The sequence below is a fragment of the Neoarius graeffei genome, chromosome 11 (genome assembly GCF_027579695.1).
Source record: "Neoarius graeffei isolate fNeoGra1 chromosome 11, fNeoGra1.pri, whole genome shotgun sequence".
NCBI lineage: Eukaryota > Metazoa > Chordata > Actinopteri > Siluriformes > Ariidae > Neoarius > Neoarius graeffei.
Genome location: NC_083579.1, coordinates 34704248 through 34726218, shown reverse-complemented (window position 1 = coordinate 34726218; position 21971 = coordinate 34704248). Strand labels below are relative to the sequence as shown.

At 43.7% G+C, this 21971-nt stretch overlaps 1 protein-coding gene across 3 annotated transcripts in view; it reads left to right on the top strand.

The window, feature by feature from the left end:
* LOC132893811 (E3 ubiquitin-protein ligase TRIM39-like) overlaps positions 1-17112 on the top strand; it is a 62550-nt gene extending 45438 nt beyond the window's left edge. For all 3 annotated transcript variants that reach the window (XM_060932952.1, XM_060932953.1, XM_060932951.1), the window contains 6 exons: positions 10590-11146; positions 11247-11342; positions 11476-11709; positions 11793-11955; positions 12152-12187; positions 15608-17112. In XM_060932952.1, the coding sequence (XP_060788935.1) occupies positions 10590-11146; positions 11247-11342; positions 11476-11709; positions 11793-11955; positions 12152-12187; positions 15608-16146 (1625 nt within the window). In that variant the 3' untranslated portion in view covers positions 16147-17112. The remainder of the gene's footprint in view (positions 1-10589; positions 11147-11246; positions 11343-11475; positions 11710-11792; positions 11956-12151; positions 12188-15607) is intronic.
* The last annotated feature ends 4859 nt before the right edge of the window (positions 17113-21971 follow it).

The following is a 21971-nucleotide window of genomic DNA, read 5'->3' as shown; positions in this document are numbered from 1 at the left end:
GAAAAATCAAACCAGGAAAAGAAGAGAGACCACTGAGCCTGGCGGGGGTTGAGCCATTTAGCTGGCCATAAATATTCTAGGTTTTTATGATCTGTTAACACGAGGAAGGGATGCGTAGCTCCCTCTAGCCAATGGCGCCATTCTTCGAAAGCTAGTTTCATGGCCAGCAATTCTTTATCCCCAGTACCGTTTGTGGGAGTAGAAGGCAACTGGATGTAGTTTACAGGGGTCACCTATGTGCTGGGAGAGCACCGCCCCAGTGCCTACCTCAGAGGTGTCCACCTCCACTATGAAAGGCTGAGTGGGATCAGGATGCTTCAGAATGGGGGCAGAGGTGAAGGCTACCTTGAGGGATTCTAACGCCTCCTGTGCCTGGGGGTTCCACAATTGTCTCTTGGCCGGGCCTTTCAATAAGGTGGTAAGGGGAGCTGCTAGAGTACTGAAATTGCGAATGAAACACCGGTAGAAATCAGCAAACCCAAGAAATCATTGGTGCTCCTTTATAGATGTAGGGACGGGCCAATTCATTATGGCTTTCACTTTCGTATCGTCCATAATGACACCTTCCGGACTGATGACATAACCTAGGAAGGAAGTAGAAGGGAAATGAAGCTCACATTTCTCTCCTTTAACATACAGCTGATTCTCAAGTAGATGCGTAAGAACAGAACGGACATGACGAATATGAGTTTCAAGATTAGGGGAGTAGATCAAAATATTGTCGATGTAGGCAATGACATATTTGCCAAGCATATCCCGGAGTACATCGTTTACGAAGGCCTGGAATACGTATGGGGCATTGCGCAACCTGAAGGGCATTACAAAATACTCATAGTGCCCCCAAGTGGTAAGAAATGCTGTTTTCCATTCATCACCTTCCTTTATACGGACTAGGTTGTATGTGCTTCTTAAGTCGAGTTTTGTAAATGTAAATGCTCCACGAAGTTGTTCTAGCGCTATGGGGACTAAGGGCAGTGGATAGGAATAAGGTTTCGTGATTTGATTTAACCCACGATAGTCAATGCAGGGCCTAAGTCCCCCATCTTTCTTGTAAACAAAAAAGAACCCTGCAGCTGTGGGGGAAGTATAAGGACAGATGAAACCCTGTTGTAAGGCCTCCTAAATGTACTCCTCCATAGCTCTCTCCTCCACCTGAGTAAGTGGGTAAATCCTAGATTTAGGTGGGACAGCATCATCTAGTAACTCAATGAAACAGTCATATTCTCTGTGAGGGGGAAGTTTGGTAGCACTTTTCTTCCTAAATACTTCTAACAGGTCACTGTATTCGGGGGGCACAGAAACTATGACATTGTCATTGGGGCTTTCTATAGTCATAGATGACACCTGGGCTGTGGGAAGCGTGAGACAATGATCATAACAGTAACTGGACCACGAGAGTATTTCTTTGTCAGACCAGGAGATGAAGGGGTTATGTTTTTTGAGCCAGGGCAAACCTAAAACAATGCCATACTCACAAGAATTCAGTACAAAAAAACGAATCTCTTCAGAATGCAAAGCACTGACAGTCATATTAACAGGTTTTGTGACCCAGGTAACAAGTCCTTCTCCCATGGGGTCCCCATCAACGGCAGTCAATCTCAGTGGCGTCTCCAGTGGCTCCACAGGAATCTGGAGTTGCTCCACCAGCTCGGCGTGGATAAAGTCCCCCTCAGCTCCAGAATCAATGCTGAAAACACACAGACAGACTGAGGGCAGTTAACTGTCACAGGCAGGAGGAAGGACTTGGAGACCAACCCTTTAGTGGGTGCACTCACCACATTAGCTTTCCCAGGGTCGGTGCCAAAGTATTGCGTTGGTGGATTTGACAGTCACATAGAAGCTGACCCGCAGCTCCACAATAGAGACACAGCCCCTCATGGCGACATCGTTGCTTCTCCTCCAGAGACAAACAGAATGAGTCACACTGCATGGGTTCAAGGGATTCTGGCTCCTTATGAGTCCGGGTCAGTGGTGGACATGGGCGACGAGGAGTCAGTGCAGCAGCTGGAGCCGTAGGGGATTTATGCAGACCTCTCCCGTGCTTCAGTTGGTCTAGACGAATGGCTGGGGAAATCAGCTTCTCTAGTGAAAGGCCGTCGTCCTTGAATGCCATTTCCGCTAGTATGTCAGAGTTCAAACCATTGCAAAATGTCACCAGTAACGCTGGCTCATTCCAACCACTCCCAGCCACAAGAGTGCGAAATTCCAAAGCATAGTCAGACACTGAGCGATTACCCTGACGTAAATGGGTGAGTAATTTCCCTTGATAGCGGCCCTCATTGGCATGATTGAAAACTGCTTTAAATTCTTGAATAAATTGTCGTAAGTGTCGGACTGGACTATGGGCCAAACTGTGGTAGCCCAATCTAAGACCTTGCCCATAAGGTGAAAAATCATAAAAGAAATACGAGCCTTGTCCAAGCTTGGGGGGGGGGGATTTGCAAAAAATATTGAACATTGTAACAAATCCCCTTACACTGATTCAGTGAGCCATCAAATTTATCCGGCTTGCTGACAACAAATGGACTGGAACCTGTCGTGGGGGGAGTAGCCTGGTTAGTGGCCATAGGCGTGCCGGGGAGGCTATGTCGTTGGAGTTGGGTAGTAATTTCTTTCATGCTTTCAACGAGCTGCATTAATTGTTTTTGCTGCTCACCCTGCTGCTGTGTAAAATTCTGGATGGACTGAGTCACGGAGTCAAAACTCTGGTGATGTTGTCCAGGCATTTGTCCTTGGCTGCTACAGTGCCTTGAAAAAGTATTCATACCCCTTGAACTTTTTCACATTTTTCCACCTTACAACCATGAACTTAAAAGTTTTTTATTGAGATTTTATGTGATAGACCGACACAGAGTAGCACATAATTGTGAAGTGAAATGAAAATGATAAATGGTCTTCAAAATTTTAAACAAATAAAAATCTGAAAAATGTGGTGTGCATTAGTATTCAGCCCCCGTACTCTGATACCTCTAAATACAATCCAGTGCAATCAATTGCCTTCAGAAGTCATCTAATTAGTTAATAGAGTCCTACTGTGTGTAATTTACTCTCAGCATAAATACACTTGTTCTGTGAAGGCCTCAGTGGTTTGTTAGAGAACACTGAAGAACAAACAGCATCATGAAGACCAAAGAACTCACCAGACAGGTCAGGGATAAAGTTCTGGAGAAGTTTAAAGCAGGGTTAGGTTATAAAAAAATATCCCAAGCTCTGAACATCTCAAGAAGCACTGTTCAATCCATCATTCAAAAATGGAAAAAGTATGGCACAACTGCAAACCTACCAAGACATGGCCGTCCACCTAAACTGACAGAGCGAGCAAGGAGAGCACTGTTCAGAGAAGCAGCCAAGAGGCCCATGATCACTCTGGAGGAGCTGCAGAAATCCGCAGCTCAGGTGGGAGAATCTATGCACAGGACAACTATAAGTCGTACACTCCACAAATCTGGCCTTTTTGGAAGAGTGGCAAGAAGAAAGCCATTGTTGAAAGACAGGCATAAGAAGTCATGTAGGGGACACAGCAAACATGTGGAAGAAGGTGCTTTGGTCAGATGAGACCAAAGTTGAACTTTTTGGCCTAAATGCAAAGCGCTATGTGTGGCGGAAAACTAACACTGCTCATCACCCTGCACACACCATCCCCACTGTGAAACATGGTGGTGGCAGCATCATGCTATGGGGATGCTTTTCTTCAGCAGGGACAGGGAAGCTGGTCAGAGTTGATGGGAAGATGGATGGAGCTAAATGCAGGGTAATCCTGGAAGAAAACCTGTTGGAGGCTGCAAAAGACTTGAGACTGGGAAGGAGATTCACCTTCCAGCAAGACAATGACCCTAAACATGCAGTCAGAGCTACAATGGAATGGTTTAGATCAAAGAATATTCATGTGTTAGAATGGCCCAGTCAAAGTCCAGACCTAAATCCCATTGAGCATCTGTGGCAAGATTTGAAAATTGCTGTTCACAGACGCTCTTTATCCAATCTGGCTGAGCTTGAGCTAATTTGCAAAGAAGAATGGGCAAAAATTTCAGTGTCTAGATGTGCAAAGCTGGTAGAGACATACCACAAAAGACTTGCAGCTGTAATTGCAGCAAAAGGTGGCTCTACAAAGTATTGACGCAGGGGGGCTGAATACTAATGCACATCACATTTTTCAGATTTTTCTTTGTTTAAAATTTTGAAGACCATTTATCATTTTCGTTTCACTTCACAATTATGTGCTACTCTGTGTTGGTCTATCACATAAAATGTCAATAAAAAACTTTTAAGTTCGTGGTTGTAAGGTGGAAAAATGTGAAAAAGTTCAAGGGGTATGAATACTTTTTCAAGGCACTGTAAGTGCCACCTGTAGCTCCGTGTAATCCGCCGTCTGCATGTTGGCACAGTATTCTGTAATGCAGCTGTGACAAACCAGACGGTCGCGGATTAAAAATAAACTCAATGCTTTAATGAACACAGTGAGAGAAGACATTGTACAAAAGCCAGGCCAAGTCAATACCAAGAAATCTAACACAATAATGAGGGCTAGACAAATCGTGGTCAGGAAACGGGCAATAGTCCAAGAACCGGGAATCAGAAAAACACAGGCAAGATAAAAACAAGGGCTTGGCAAATCGGAGTCGAAAAATAGGCGAGGATCGAGAAACCGGGAAGCGAGAGAGACGAGCAACCAAACACAAGGGCAAGGCAAAACAGGCAGAAACCGGAAGGCAAAAAGGGTCATACACAGGAATGCAATCAGAAAAAGAAACGCTCAGTAGGCTCACGAAAATGTGAAGGCAATACTGTGCAAAGAGTAAGACGAACAGAGGGGTATAAATACAGCTATAAACAAAGAGGTACAGGTGATGATAATTAGAACTCGGGGGAGCCACTCCTAGGAAGTTGCTCCGGCTTGGCTGCTCAAGTGCACATGGTAGTGACAGGTGTGTGAGGGGGATTGTGGAAAGTGGAGTCCTGAATGTTACTGTAGGTGAGCCCGGGACTAAGATTGGAATTTTTACTGTTATTCACGGTTAGATTCAGGGCGGCACGGTGGTGTAGTGGTTAGCGCTGTCGCCTCACAGCAAGAAGGTCTGGGTTCGAGCCCCGTGGCTGGCGAGGGCCTTTCTGTGTGGAGTTTGCATGTTCTCCCCGTGTCCATGTGGGTTTCCTCCGGGTGCTCCGGTTTCCCCCACAGTCCAAAGACATGCAGGTTAGGTTAACTGGTGACTCTAAATTGACCGTAGGTGTGAATGTGAGTGTGAATGGTTGTCTGTGTCTATGTGTCAGCCCTGTGATGACCTGGCGACTTGTCCAGGGTGTACCCCGCCTTCCGCCCGTAGTCAGCTGGGATAGGCTCCAGCTTGCCTGCAACCCTGTAGAAGGATAAAGCGGCTAGAGATAATGAGATGAGATGAGACGGTTAGATTCACTTGAGCTATCACTGGAATTAGCTGTATTTGTCCTGAGAATCCTATTCTCTTAGCAAATTTACCTGACATTGGGAGATGGGAGGCATAATTTGGACTTACACAAGTGTAAGTTGCTCCAGTATCAGCCATCATAGGTGTTAGCCTACCATGCACCTGAACCAGCAGGATTGGTTCTTGAGCAGCCCCATTAGATGCTAAAAAGAACTGACTTTCCCCAAGAGGATTCTCTGGGCACCCCTAGTAATCTTGATTTGGACCTGACCACAGATTTACAGGGCCAGTGTTGCATTCCTGAGGGGGGTGCCAGGGTGCCACTGGGTCGTGGTTTTGTCCTTGAGAAGCCTGCCATAGCACCATTCCCCCACGTCCAATGGGGCCTTGCCATGGATTAGTTGGGCAGTTTCTTCTGTTGTGACCAGACTGGTTACACTCCCAACAGACTTTGAGTGGGTCATTTTGAAAGGGTCTACCTCTTCCCTTTGGTTTAAACTTGCATCTGCCTTGGTTGTGTGTGAAGACATTGATCACTGAGGAGCTACTTGTCCTGTATATGGGAACATCTGTCCAGTATGAGGGGTCTGTACCATCATGTTTTGAGGTGCCGTGCTCTGAGGTTGAGGTTCATGAGGTGCCTGCTTCACTTTATCACTTGTCACTGGTGCTTGCACCTTGCCTGTTTTCTTTTTGGATTTCTCAGTCAGTTCTCCCAAAAGCAGATTAGCCAATTTTTTTTAAAATATTTCTTTTTCTTGCTCTCTGGCTCTCACTTCATTCTTCCTGTGCTTTTCTACAGCATGGGTCATGTGGTCACAGAACTCCACTTGACTCATTGAGTTCAAGCCTACCACATCTTCCAGCTTGCTTCTGACTGGTTCTGGAAGCCCTTCTAGAACTGACAAGTGAAACAGCATAGTCATCAGTGGGTTGTCTTCTGGATCATCTCCGGTTTCTTCACACCATCTCTTTCTTTGTCTGTGAATGTAGGTAGATGGGTTTTCAGTCTCTCTAAGTGAGTCTGCTTTTAAGTTTCTTGGATCTGGCTTGGCTGAGTATGCTGCTCTCAGTGCATGCCACAGATTAGGACAGTATGGGTTAAACTCTGTCCCATCCATCCTCTGGTCTTGTGTTGCTCTTTTCATTTGTGCATTTCTGAGGAGTTCTTTCATAGCTGATTGGTCAATCACTCTGGCCAAAACTGCCTTCACATCACTAATTGCCAGCATTTTTCCCACTGTCTTTTCTTCAAATTCCCTTATTCACTTGTTGGCCCCTTCATGGATGCTCGGTTAAGGACCCCAGCAAACTCGCAACATCTTGTGTTTGCCATGAAATGTACTGTGTCTGTCTTCTTTTAACCAGAATTGGAAACTGTCCATAATCATAGGTACTCCATCTTTGGGGTGGTTTTATTTTCTGTCTATTTCTTAATTGTCTCACAGGTGGATCTTTTTCTTGTTCAAGATCTGACTGCTCCTGTAACTCCTCTATCGCTTCTATTTCTTCCTCATTGTTGGGCTCTTCTTCTTCCCCTAAGTGCTCTTTAAGATCACTTATTGTCTTATCTACCACTGCAAAGCTTTGTCAATTTCAGCTTTATGCTGTGTTTATTGTGCTTTCAACCTCTCATTCCACCATGCTTCTCTTTCTTCCATTCTCTTTTCTGTACCTCTGAGAGCCTCTGTCACTTCTTTATAATAATCTATTATTGTTACTGTAGGGCACTCTTGTTCTTTCTTCTCTGGCATTGAAGTTCATTGCAAACTTTCTGTCTGTTTTACCACTTCCTGTTCTTTTTCTTCTACTTCTGTTTCCCTTTTTATCTGTATGTCTCCCTCTACTTTCAGCATGGGATATTGTCCTTCTGCTACTACTGAAAATTGACCCTCAAAATACGGGGGTGGTGCACTGTCCCTGTTAAAATGTGTCTCCCCAGCTTCCTCAAGGGGTGGGGTACTGTCCTTTCCAAATGTGCATCTCATTTTCTCTTGATTTTTCTCTTCATTTTTTTCAGTGTCTTACTTATTTTCTTTACAATTAAAAAAAAAAAGTCTTCTTCCTTTTGAAACAGGCTGAGTATTTCTTTCTCTTCTTCTCTCTTGTCTTTTGGTTAACAATTTTTAATCAAAGTGTCCATCTCCTCACAAAAACCCACCTCAAATGAACTATCTTGGGGCCATTGTCTTTTCATCTTCTTAGTTCTATTGGCCCATTTATCTGATATCTTTTTAATTATATTCTTAGCTATAGCATTTCTCAAACAAATCATTTGCAATGGGGTATCAGCCATTTCCACTCCCTGTATTTTTTATTGCCCTCTTGCTAAATGATCAGGTGGGGTTAAGTCCTCGTCAGGCAAAATTTTAACTCTTAACTTTCTCAATGTTAGGCCTGTTTAAGTTGATTCTTCCCTAGTTCTTGTTCTTTTACCTGTCAGCCATGGCACTCTCCTTAACACTACAGAAATTTCCACCCATGGATTATTTAGTTTTCTCCTGTTAACACCTTCACCACCTGGAAATCCCTGTGCCTCCCCTGTTTATGTGATGTTCAAGTGGACCTCCTATAAAACTTCGTCTGGTGTTTATCAAATCTTCTTGTGCCTCTTTTAATTTATTTTACAGTCCAAAGTCTTTGTAAAGCTCTACCCAAGTAACATATGGTCACTCTTCACTCACCTCTTGTAGATTTACTATTTCAGTTAAACCTCTCAACAGTGAATTTTTCTTTTCTATTGTCAAAGGAAATCTTCTTCCTAAAATATCTTCCTATTCTGTCTCTTGCCAAAAATGTGTTCTTATACTGTGAGTCTCTTTTAGAAACCTTTTTGCCTGAAATTCTGCCATACACACATTCGCTTTTTACAGTGTCTTGCAAAAGTATTCATCCACCTTGGTGCTTGTCCTGTTTTGTCACATTACAAGCTGGAATTAAAATGGATTTTGGGGGGTTAACACCATTTGATTTACACAACATGCCGACCACTTGAAAGGTGTAAATTGTTGTTTTATTGTGACACAAACAATAATTAAGATGGAAAAAAAACAGAAATCTAGAGTGCGCACAGGTATTCACCCCCTTTCATTGGAAACCCCTAAATAAGAGCTGGTCAAACCAATTCACTTCATAAGTCACATAATTAGTTGATTAAGAGCCACTAGTGTGTTATCAACGTGCCAGGTATTGTCTGTTTAACCCTCTAAACTTATAGAGCGGTATCCACAGGTAATATAACAAAATACAAACAACACATCTCACAACATGTTGATACACTTCCCTCAACACAACATGACCTGCCTATGACAGTCCTTTGTACCTTACAGAGTGGTATCTGCAGGATTTTTTTATGTGTAACCTGTACCAACAGGCTTTTCTCTCTTATAACCCCTGCTTTGAGTTTTAACTCTTTTTCTCAGAGCTGTTTTCTCTCAGCAGTGTCATATGGATATACAACAATTTTTCTGCAACTCCTTGTTTAAACTAGAGTTTTTCAGGGAAAGCCAGAACACGCTCAGGCCCAATTGGGAACTTCAGGCTCCTGCTCATACCATGCTTCCCAGCTCTGTCTAGGTCAAGGGAGTCCTTTAACACAAAAAGACCCTTTGAACTGCACTCAAAACTCCTACACCACCCTGAACTGATTTAGGTTGGAATTGACAAGGTGCCCACAAAAAGGGTATCACCCAGCTGCTTGAGTTTCGCCCAAGACCTGTAATGACACACCTAAGCCAAAACTCAACCTTTGTAAATCAGTGGTAAACTGATTCAGGCTAGAATTGGCAAGGCACCCACTAAAGGGTATCACCCAGTGGTTTGCACTTTACCCAAGGCCTGTAATGATACACCAAGCCAAAACTCAACCTTCGTAAATCAGCAGGTGCAGCAGTTGGCAAAACAAAAAGTATCTAATTGCTGATGACTACCTTCTTTATGGCAGACTGTAAAAACAAAACATATGCAACAGAAATCCCTCAGAACACAGGAAGGACCAAAGGACCAAAATCAGCGTGAACCTCTCCTCCAATCTCACAATTACTGTATTAAAAATGTTTCCACTTTTCTAAGCTGTTCAAATTTGGAGAATTTAGTTCTCCAAATTTGGAGAATTTAGTAAGCAAGAGCTTCCTTTCAAATCACATCGGGGTCACCAAATGATATGTTGTGGAAAGACTCTCAAGCAAGAATACTCCAGAGTGAAAGAGTTTGTTGAAAAGCTTAGACCTTTTGTTAAATTAATAACAAAAGCCGATTCAGTCTGCAGAATGATCTGACTCAAAATCACAAAGCTTTCATTTTCATAATGTTCTAACATAGTGTTTGATGCAATTTACCAATTTTAAAGAATTATGATTGGTTCACACATAACATCGTACTTGACCTCTTTTCTACTAATATTTTCTATTGTTCCACATATACCCTCCAAGTTACAAGTTTTTATCCACCAATATTTCCAGCATAGCAATGATGTCATTTAAAAAAATAATACTTTCCAGACTCACTCTACAGATATTTCCAAGGCCATGCTGAGCTAACTAAAAAAGTAACATGTAAACAAGACTTTATTCTGATTTCTGTGCATGATTTAAAGTTCTGTGAAAGTACAATGTTTTAGCAAGTCTACGTGTAATTTAAGTAGTATCAACTTCATTTATTCTTTACTGAAAATCAGCAGAATTAGCTTTAAATCAATATATAATCAACATAAGATAAATCAGTGTATGTGTGTGATTACATCATTGTATATATGTGTGGTTACATATGCATAAAAACACCTCAGTACCAAGTCAAGGAGGTGAGGGGTTGGGACATGGGCACCTCCATGTTTGTATTTCCTACTAAAAAGATAGCTAGCTAACTGTGATGAGTGATGTATATTTACCTCCTTAAAACAATGAACAATATAGTGAGTGTTATAGATTTAACAAGTGATAGACTGTTACTGTTATAGGTGAATGTTTGTATATTGATTGAGCTAAAGCAAATACTTGTGTGCATACAGTATAACTCATTTAAAGGTAAGACATGCCACTTTGTTTAATATTCATGCTGTGAGTGGCCATGTTGAATTTACAAAATATTCATCATTTGCTGAACTTGAAATTTTGGGAAACAAAATTTGACTTAGACTTTGTTTTTAATTTTTTTTAATGAATTTCAATTTCTTTTTACATCAAACAGTTCTACATGAATCCAGTAGCCTCCTGACTGAAGAGCAGTTACAGTGTTCTATCTGTCTGGAAGTGTTCACTGATCCCGTCACCATTCCATGTGGACACAGCTTCTGCAAGAGCTGCATTACACAAAGCTGGGATAAGAGTCAACATTATTATTGTCCATTTTGCCAAGAGAAATTCACCAAGAGACCTGAACTCAAGATTAATATAACACTGAGAGAGGTTGCAGATCACTTCAAGAAGAAAACAGTCACAGATAAGTCTCAGATTCTGTGTGACATCTGCACTGGTGTGAAACAAAAAGCCATAAAATCCTGTCTGGATTGTGGTGTGACTTTATGTTCATCTCATCTAGAGCCTCACATTAATGTTCCAAAATATAAGAAACACAAACTAATCAAAGCAGTGAAGAACCTGGATAATTACAGATGCGAGAAGCATGAGAAACCTCTGGAGCTGTTCTGTAGAGATGATCAGAAGTGTGTGTGTCAGTTCTGCACTGAGACAGACCACAAGAATCACAAAATTATTCCATTAGAGGTGGAGAGTGGACAAAGGAAGGTCAGAGACACAAACATCAGTGTTAAATATTCTTATGAAGATTGCAAATTAATTCAAATTTAGAAAATAAATTATTGTGTATTTTTATTTCTGTGCACAGAGTCAGCTGGGAAAAACAGAGATGAAGCTGCAGCAGATGATCCTGGAGCGACTGAAGAAGATCCAGGAGATTAATCACTCAGTAGAGCACAGTAAAGTGGGTTCAACATGATGTAGTTCATATCTACTGCACTTTGTGTTTCATATTTTGCTTGTAGAAGGTAACAAAGCAGCACTGTTAGCTGATCTTCACTGTTATTTGATGAAAATTAGATATTTTCCTTCTTTAGAGAAGCACAGAGAAAGACAAGTCAGACTGTGTTGATGTCTTCACTGCTCTTATTCGCTCCATTGAGAGGACTCAGGCTGAGCTACTGGAGGTGATGGAGGAGAAGCAGAAAGCAGTAGAGAAGCAGGCTGAAGGACTCATTAAAGAGCTGGAACAGGAAATCAATAAGCTAAAGAGGAGAAACACTGAGCTGGAGGAGCTCTCACACACTGACGATCATCTCCATCTCCTACAGGTCAGTGTTCCTCTCTCAGTCACAATGCAGAACATCACAGAACATCAGCTGAGGAATTTCTCCTCTCTCCTGTTCTACTGTAGATTTACCCGTCACTGTGCATCGCTCCACGCACCAAGAACTGGACTGAGATCAGGATTAACACTGAACTGAGTTTGGATGCCCTGAGGACAGCTCTGTCTCAGCTTCAGAAGTCTCTGAATGATAAACTCAATAGAACACTGAATGAAAAACTGAAGGAAACAGGTGAGAAACTGAGAAATGGATGAACTAATTTGTCAGAGGCTGTGTGAAAAGTTATTTGTTAGTTTATTGGTTTTTTGATTAATAAAAAAAGTACATTTGTGGTAATGATTTTTGAAGCTTTTTTGTAACTTTCTAATTCAAAGTTAACAGTAAAACCATATTTATTTTAATAAATGTCCTATTTTATTGTGATTAGTCTCCGCAGAACTGAAGAGGATTCGGCAGTACGCAGGTACAGTGTAGTTTCTGTTTCCTATATTATTCATCTACTAAAAAGAGTCATTTTTAATTTTTAAAAATATTTTAAAGTGATTCCCATTATTTCATTAGTATCTTCAGTCCACCTTCCTATTACCTACATGCACTAATGCACTAAACATAATACTCTACATCATGTCAGCACTGTAAATGGTGCAGGACTTGTGGGCTACATTTCCCATCAGCCACTGCACTCAGTCATATGTCCATGATCACACATACCTGCACTGTGTTAAGCTCCATTAGTCACATTATTTAAAGTCAAACAAAATAAAAAAATAAACGCCGTTTATTTTAATGCACAGCAAGTACCCTGATGTGCCCTCTGGACACTTAAATTAAAAATACAACTTAATAACAACAATTTATCCATTTTAAAAGGTATGATATTGCTAAAAATAGGCTTACCTGGCTGCAACCATTTGCACTGAAACCAGATATCTGGCTATGATATTAACAGCACCCTAGAACACCATTTACTTTCATTAGACAGAACTATCAAAGGCTTCTAATTCTAAAATAAAATAAAATAAAATAAAATCACCAGGCATCACTTCTCTCTCTCACACTGTGTGTGTGTTTCACTTCTTCAGATGTGTTGAATACAGAGAAAGAATTTCACTGTGCTGTAATGTATATGTGACAAATATATGTATTGATTTTGGTTATTATTGCTCCGTGCCAATAGGTGGCACTGTTACTTCTCTGTTACTTCTAACCTTGTAAGAACTAAAACTTCAGACAATAGAGAAGCACTGTTCATCTATCAATTGTCATGTGTGTCAGCTGCGTTATTGAATGAGAAACCCATGTTATCCAAGACATAACATATTTGCCGATGAGGTGAGGACTAACATCGGTCCTGGATGCAAAGTGAGTGAGACATGTCATCTGGTCATAGTGTAGTTTGCTAGCTTGCAAAAACAAAAAAGGATTAGTTGACATGGTGGCTACCATTGGTCACATTGAAGCCTTCGACGAAAATGTTGAGCAGTGGACCACATATATAGAAGCTTCAAGCACTTTATTGGAGCTAATGGCATCACTGCAGACAGGAAAGTGCCTGTATTGTTACGTGCTATGGGCTGCAAGGCCTATGGACTGCTGCCTAGCCTACTGGCTCCAGACAAGCTGGGCGATAAAAGTTAGAACGACATCACAGCAGTGCTGCAACAGCACTTCTCCCCCAAACCCCTTGTCATAGTGAAACAGTTTCATTTCCACAAACGAAACCGAGACGAGGGCAAGACACTGGCGCAATACGGTGGTGCTTGAAAGTTTGTGAACCCTTTAGAATTTTCTATATTTCTGCATAAATATGACCTAAAATATCATCAGATTTTCACACAAGTCCTAAAAGTAGATAAAGAGAACCCACTTAAAGAAATGAGACAAAAATATTATACTTGGTCATTTATTTATTGAGGAAAATGATCCAATATTACACATCTGTGAGTGGCAAAAGTATGTGAACCTCTAGGATTAGTAGTTAATTTGAAGGTGAAATTAGAGTCAGGTGTTTTCAATCAATGGGATGACAATCAGGTGTGAGTGGGCACCCTGTTTTATTTAAAGAACAGGGATCTATCAAAGTCTGATCTTCACATGTTTGTGGAAGTGTATCATGGCACAAACAAAGGAGATTTCTGAGGACCTCAGAAAAAGCGTTGTTGATGCTTATCAGGCTGGAAAAGGTTACAAAACCATCTCTAAACAGTGATTTGTACACAGTCAGACAGACTGTGTACAAATGGAGGAAATTCAAGACCATTGTTACCCTCCCCAGGAGTGGTTGACCAAGAAAGATCACTCCAAGAGCAAGGCATGTAATAGTCGGCGAGGTCACAAAGGACCCCAGGGTAACTTCTAAGCAACTGAAGGCCTCTCTCACATTAGCCAATGTTAATGTTCATGAATCCACCATCAGGAGAACACTGAACAACAATGGTGTGCATGGCAGGGTTGCAAGGAGAAAACCACTGCTCTCTAAAAAGAACATTGCTGCTCATCTGCAGTTTGCTAAAGATCACATGGACAAGTCAGAAGGCTATTTGAAAAATGTTTTGTGGATGGATAAGACCAAAATAGAATTTTTTGGTTTAAATGAGAAGCATTATGTTTGGAGAAAGGAAAAACACTGCATTCCAGCATAAGAACCTTATCCCACCCAAAAAGAGCAGTTTGTTTTGCCTCCTCTGCTGCATCCATGGTGGTGAAGTGTCCTGTTAAGGCCAATTTATGCTGACAACCCAGTCCTCGCAGATAGCGTCGCAGACAGTGTCTGCGTAGCCCCCCCCCCCACCTTCGCAGACGCTCTGCGCGCACCTCCCAAAAATTGTGACCACCGCAGAAGCCTCGCAGACAGCGTCGCAGACAAGAGGGCTCTGATTGGTCCACTCTACATCCGCTGTACACGCACTTCCGCTTCCCTACTTTCCCGGTTTGTTTTGTTTTCACGACCGGCATTTTTAAAAACACGAGCGAAGATGGAGCAGCATGAAGAGCAGTTGATTGAGGAAGTACGTACATCTATACGACTCCAGTTCTAGTCATTATAAAAAAAAAAGTTCTAGTCATTATAAGTAACCGGAGGATAAACACTCCACTAACCACACCCACCAACTACTCCTAGCGACTTCGTGCCCCCTTGTGTTGTGCCGGTGAATAACATCGCGCACGCCTATACTCCCTGCTCAACCATAAATTATAACTGTCTGTGAAAAGCTATCTGCGAAAGCTTTGTCGCAAGAGCATGCAGAGGCCTTTAGGGTGCAGGCACATACAGAAGCAGTTGCAGGGGAGAGTGGATGCGTCACAAACTTGCAGCCAAAACCAAATCATGAGACAACAGGCAGTGTCAGGGACAGACAGTAGGTCGGGCGATATGCAGACAGCATGTCAGAGGGAATGCTACTTTCAGAGTCTGAAGTATAAACAGAAAGCAGGGTCAAAGTCACTAAAGTCAGAACCAGGGAATGACAGCTTACTGTAGCATGACCAGGTACACATACACAGAACAATACTTCACACTGATTGTTTGTGACAGCAGTTTTTTAAGTAGTGTTGGCTGATGAGGTGTAATGAGGAACAGCTGCGGCAATGGTTAGAACTCAGATGGTGCTGTAGTGCTTGCGAGTTGTAGTCCGTGGCAGCCATGTTTGGAGGCCACCACAAACTGATTGTTGGCGCTATCGGTGACATTTCAAATTCTCCTTCAACATTAGGTGTATACAGTACATATGTCACTTTTTTCCTTCACTGAATTATTTATTCCTGATACATATATTTTAATATTTCACAAGCCTTCTTACAAAATTATAATTATTGTGATATATTGCATTATTCTTATTATTATTTATCTGCATACTCATCACATACTGTATGTTTCTCTCAGTGGATGTGACTCTGGATCCTGATACAGCTTATCCTTATCTTGTCCTGTCTGCTGATGGAAAACAAGTAACATATGGAGACACAAAACAGAATCTCCCAGACACACCAAAAAGATTCACTTATCATGCAATAATCCTGGGAAAGGAGGGTTTCTCCTCAGGAAAATTTTACTATGAGGTGCAGGTCAGCAGGAAGACAGAGTGGGACTTGGGAGTGGTCAGAGAGTCTGTTAACAGGAAGGGGAAAATTGAGGCTCTTCAACCTCAGGAAGGATTCTGGACTGTGGTTCTGAGGAAGGGGAATGTGTATACAGCTGGTGATGATTCTGGTACCTACCTCTCATTGAGAGAGAAGCCCAAGAAGGTAGGAGTGTTTGTGGATTATGAGAAGGGTCTGGTCTCCTTTTATGATGTTGAGGTCAGGTCTCATATCTATTCTTTCACTGGTCAGTCTTTCACCGAGAAACTCTATCCATACTTCAGTCCTTGTTTTAACGATGGAGGTAAAAACTCGGCGCCTCTGATCATCTCTCATGTGTAAATTCTCACCTCACTATATCAAGAGTGTGTGAAAAGTAAAGATTTTTAAAAACCACCTTTTTCTCGTATCTTGGAAAACACATCACTACATGAGCAATGATCTATTATAATTACTCATGTTATAATTAGTAATTATATCATTTAATATCCTCTAAAGTTTATCTGGATTATATTTTGCATGTCTATTAAAATATGTATGTATGTATGTATGTATGTATGTATGTATGTATGTACGTATGTATGTATGTATAAACCAAAGGTTCACCTTTTTTGATAGAGAAATACTTTTATAAATAAGCATTTTTTTTTCTTTTTTCACTTGCAAAAGGAAGTAAGTCTGTGTGTAGTTGTGTTTTCATACAGTTGTGAGGATATAGCATTGTGTGCATGTTGTTTGCATGAGAAGAGACACAATTATAGTCTACTGAATCTGCCATCTTGACCAGTCGATTAACTTTGTTAGGGGTCTAAAATAATTATTCATACTTGAAAGGAAACATGTAGAATTGAGTACACTTTTTCTACTGCTAGATAGTTAGACCCAGCTAACACAAGCTAGCTACGGTAGATAGCTAAGAACACCCACACAACACTGAAACTGCTGATGCTTGCGCTTGTATTCTGGTAAGCTTGTGGGTTGTTGTTTTTTGTTGTTGTTGGGTTTTTTTTTAATTAATGTAGTTGATATAATTTATTTGGTAATGAGATTAGCCAGATGATTATTGTCTTTTCTGTTCAAGGGTAACAAGACCAAATGTCAACTAATTAAAACCAGTCTGATACTCAAAAGCTAAAGCCACCGAGGCTGAAGACATTGAAACACTCATTATATTTTATTGTTTGGTCTTTTCATTGTATAAGAGATGCTTTTTTCAGTTTCATAGCCAATTGTAACTTATGTATTAACATTATATTCATTATATTACATAATTTTATTGATTTGTATAAAAATATGACCAAGGGAATAAAAACGTACATCTTTGTTCATCTACTAATGAGTCATTTTTATTGTTAAATTAAAGTGATTCTAATTATTTCATTTGCATCTTCAGTCCACCTTCCTATTACCTATATGCACTAATGCACTAAACATAATACTCTGTATCAGGGGTTCTCAACCTTTTCTGCTTTGAAGCCCACATATTCATACTTGTAACGAGTCGGGGCCCATTAAAAAAGATCCCCAATTATTTTGGCTCGTCTATTCTATTAGAATCTAATAATCTATTGTCAAGTGTATTAATGGAATGCAACATCATTCCCCGTCAGCTGCTTCAAGTACTAGATTAGCTGCTTATACTTCAGTCAAACAATGGTGTTTAGCCTATTTTACATGGGAGTTTCATCACTTTACCATCGAGTTTAAGTGGATCATTGGAAAAGGAAAGTCTAAGCATCGACGTTGTTTATGACCAGCTGCAACTATGGCAAGAGGACGCCACTCTGTTTAACTTTGTGAATTATATATGCAAGTCCTCATGCCTTTGGACCAAGGCTATCCACCAGTGCAATGAAAGACACCGGAGCTGCTCTACAAACACCAGCAGAGGAGTTGGTTTAACAGATTCTTCATAGCACTCAATGGAAGGAGGTATGTGTAGCAGCGCTACTTAAATTGAAATGGCCATTTAAGTTTGTGTGTACACATCGCAGGGCACAAATCCAATGCATTGGTGATCGAGCAGGATACTTAACTTTGCAAACTAATTGCGTTTGAACGTACTTGTGAATATTCTATTGGATTATGGAGGCGCCTGAAACAGTGGACAAGCCTGTGGAGGCCTCTCAATCAAACGATGTTTCTACTGACGAGGTGGAAAAGAGTAAAGCGTGCTGTGAAATTAACTCCTAAAGCCTTTGATGAAAAGATTGTAAAGTTGGAGAGTGATAGAAAATCTGTATTAAATAAGGCTGCTAATTTAAGAAAAAATATGCAAGGTCTGATGCAAAAAAAAGATGTGAATAAGATACAAAAGGATCTTGTTGATCTAAACTTATGTGATGAAGCAAAGGGCATTCATGGTTTTTTGATGGATATGCTACCTGAAAATGAAAAGGGCAAACATGACATGTGGTTTAAAGCAAAAATGATTGTGAATAATGATTTTATTGTTGAAGTGAAAACATGGGTATCATATGCTGAACATAATGAAAAAATTGTAAATGAGGTTACCCCTCCTAGAACTGCCACCTTATTGTGGTGGAGGGGTTTGTGTGCTTGAATGATCCTAGGAGCTATGTTGTCGGGGGCATTATGCCCCTGTTAGGGTTTCCCAAGGCAGACAGGTCCTAGGTGACAGGCCAGACCAAGAGCAGTTCACCAAAAAAAAAACCCCTATGGAGAAAAAATCCAGGACCGTGACGTCGCCCGGTAGGACGCAGCCGGGGCCCCACCCTGGAGCCAGGCCCGGGGTTGGGGCTCGTATGCGAGCGCTTGGTGGCCGGGCCTTTGCCCATGGGGCCCGGCCGGGCTTAGCCCAAAGAGGTGATGTGGGCCCGACCTCCTGTGGGTTCACCACCCACAGAGGTAGCAGTAGGGGTTTGGTGCAGTGTGGATTGGGTGGCAGTCGAAGGCAGGGGCCTCGACGACCTGATCCCCGGACACAGCGGCTGGCTGTTGGGACATGGAATGTCACTTCGCTGGGGGGGAAGGAGCCTGAGCTTGTGCGGGAGGTTGAGAGGTACCGGCTAGAGATAGTCGGGCTCACCTCCACGCACAGCTTGGGCTCTGGAACCCAGCTCCTCGAGAGGGGCTGGACTTTCCACTTCTCTGGAGTCGCCCGTGGTGAGCGGCGGCGGGCTGGTGTGGGCTTCCTTATAGCTCCCCAGCTCAGCCGCCATGTGTTGGAGTTTACCCCAGTGAACGAGAGGGTCGCCTCTCTGCGCCTTCGGATTGGGGAGAGGGCTCTTGCTGTTGTTTGTGCCTACGGGCCAAATAGCAATATAGAGTATCCGGCCTTCTTGGAGTCCCTGGGAGAGGTACTGAGGGGTGCTCAGACTGGGGACTCCATTGTGCTACTGGGGGACTTCAATGCTCACGTGGGCGATGACAGTGACACCTGGAGGGGCGTGGTTGGGAGGAACGGCCTCCCCGATCTGAACCCGAGTGGTGTTTTGTTATTGGACTTCTGTGCTAGTCACAGTTTGTCCATAACAAACACCATGTTCGAGCATAGGGGTGTCCATAAGTGCACATGGCACCAGGACACCTTAGGTCGGAGGTCGATGATCGACTTTGTAGTCGTGTCATCTGATCTCCGACCCTATGTCTTGGACACTCGGGTGAAGAGAGGGGCTGAGTTGTCAACTGATCACCACCTGGTGGTGAGTTGGATCCGCTGGCGGAGGAGGAAGCTGGACAGACCTGGCAGGCCCAAACGTATGGTGAGGGTCTGCTGGGAACGTCTGGCCGAGCACTCTGTTGGGGAGGTCTTTAACTCCCACCTCCGGGAGAGCTTTTCCCAGCTTCCGAGGGAGGCGGGGGACATTGAGTCTGAGTGGACCATGTTCTCTACCTCCATTGTGGACGCAGCTGTTCGGAGCTGTGGCCGCAAGGTCTCCGGTGCCCGTCGTGGCGGCAATCCCCGAACCCGGTGGTGGACACCGGAAGTAAGGGATGCCGTCAAGCTGAAGAAGGAGTCCTATCGGGCCATGTTGACCTCCGGGACTCCTGAGGCAGCCGACGGGTATTGGCAGGCCAGGCGTGCTGCAGCTCGGGCAGTTGCAGAGGCAAAAACTCGGAACTGAGAGGAGTTCGGGGAGGCCATGGAGAAGGACTATCGGTCGGCCTCAAAGAAATTCTGGCAAACTGTCCGGCGCCTCAGGAGGGGGAAGCAGTACTCTGCCAACACTGTTTACAGTGCGGGTGGGGAGCTGTTGACCTCGACTGGGGACATTGTCGGGCGGTGGAAGGAATACTTTGAGGATCTCCTCAATCCCACCGTCATGTCTTCCACTGAGGAGACTGAGGCTGATGACTCAGAGGTGGACTCGTCCATTACCCAAGCCGAAGTCACTGAGGTGGTTTGCAAGCTCCTCGGTGGCAAGGCACCGGGGGTGGATGAGATCCGCCCTGAGTATCTCAAGTCTCTGGATGTTGTGGGGCTGTCTTGGTTGACACGCCTCTGCAACATCGCGTGGCGGTCGGGGACAGTGCCTCTGGAGTGGCAGACTGGGGTGGTGGTCCCTCTTTTTAAGAAAGGGGACCGGAGAGTGTGCTCCAATTATAGGGGAATCACACTTCTCAGCCTCCCAGGGAAAGTTTACTCCAGGGTACTGGAGAGGAGAATTCGACCAATAGTCGAACCTCGGATCCAGGAGGAACAATGCGGCTTTCGTCCTGGTCGCGGAACACTGGACCAGCTCTATACCCTTCATAGGGTGCTCGAGGGTTCATGGGAGTTTGCCCAACCAGTCCACATGTGCTTTGTGGATCTGGAGAAGGCATTCGACCGTGTCCCCCGTGGTATTCTGTGGGGGGTGCTTCGGGAGTATGGGGTTCGGGGCTCTTTGCTAAGGGCTGTCCGGTCCCTGTACGAACGGAGCAGGAGTCTGGTTCGCATTGCCGGCAGTAAGTCAGACCTGTTCCCAGTGCATGTTGGACTCCGTCAGGGCTGCCCTTTGTCACCGGTTCTGTTCATAATTTTTATGGACAGAATTTCTAGGCGCAGCCAGGGGCCGGAAGGAATCCTGTTTGGGAACCACAGGATTTCATCTCTGCTTTTTGCGGATGATGTTGTCCTGTTGGCTTCTTCAAACCAGGACCTTCAGCATGCACTGGGGCGGTTTGCAGTCGAGTGTGAAGCGGCTGGGATGAGAATCAGCACCTCCAAGTCCGAGGCCATGGTTCTCGACCGGAAAAGGGTGGCTTGCCCTCTCCAGGTTGGTGGAGAAGTCCTGCCTCAAGTGGAGGAGTTTAAGTATCTCGGGATCTTGTTCACGAGTGAGGGAAGGATGGAGCGTGAGATCGACAGGCGGATCGGTGCAGCCTCCGCAGTGATGCGGTCGCTTTACCAGTCCGTCGTGGTGAAGAAGGAGCTGAGCCAAAAGGCGAAGCTCTCAATTTACCAGTCGATCTACGTTCCGACTCTCACCTATGGTCATGAGCTTTGGGTAATGACAGAAAGAACAAGATCGCGGATACAAGCGGCTGAAATGAGTTTCCTTCGCAGGGTGGCTGGGCGCTCCCTTAGAGATAGGGTGAGAAGCACAGTCACTCGGGAGGAGCTCGGAGTAGAGCCGCTGCTCCTCCACATCGAGAGGAACCAGCTGAGGTGGCTCGGGCATCTTTTTCGGATGCCTCCTGGACGCCTCCCTGGGGAGGTGTTCCAGGCATGTCCCCCCGGGAGGAGGCCCCGGGGAAGACCCAGGACACGCTGGAGGGACTATGTCTCTCGGCTGGCCTGGGAACGCCTCGGTGTTCTTCCCGAGGAGCTGGCCGAGGTGTCTGGGGAAAGGGAAGTTTGGGCTTCCATGCTTAGACTGCTGCCTCCGCGACCCGGTCCTGGATAAGCGGAAGAAGACGAGACGAGATAAATGAGGTTATTAATGACCCCTCCTTGAATTGCCACCTTAACGTGGTGGAGGGTTTGAGTGCCTCAGGGATTCTAGGAGCTATGTTGTCAGGGGCATTTGCCCCTGGTAGGGTCTCTGTGACAGAGGGCTCTGTCTAGCTCCTCTTCAAGTCTGTTTTCCCTTTCCCAGTTAGTTACTACAGCAGGGGTGCACACCTGACCTTAGTAGCAGCGCACACACATGGTAACAAACAGTACATGAGAACAAGCACACGCGACCACACGCAAATACAATTAAACTCGCGTCTTTTTC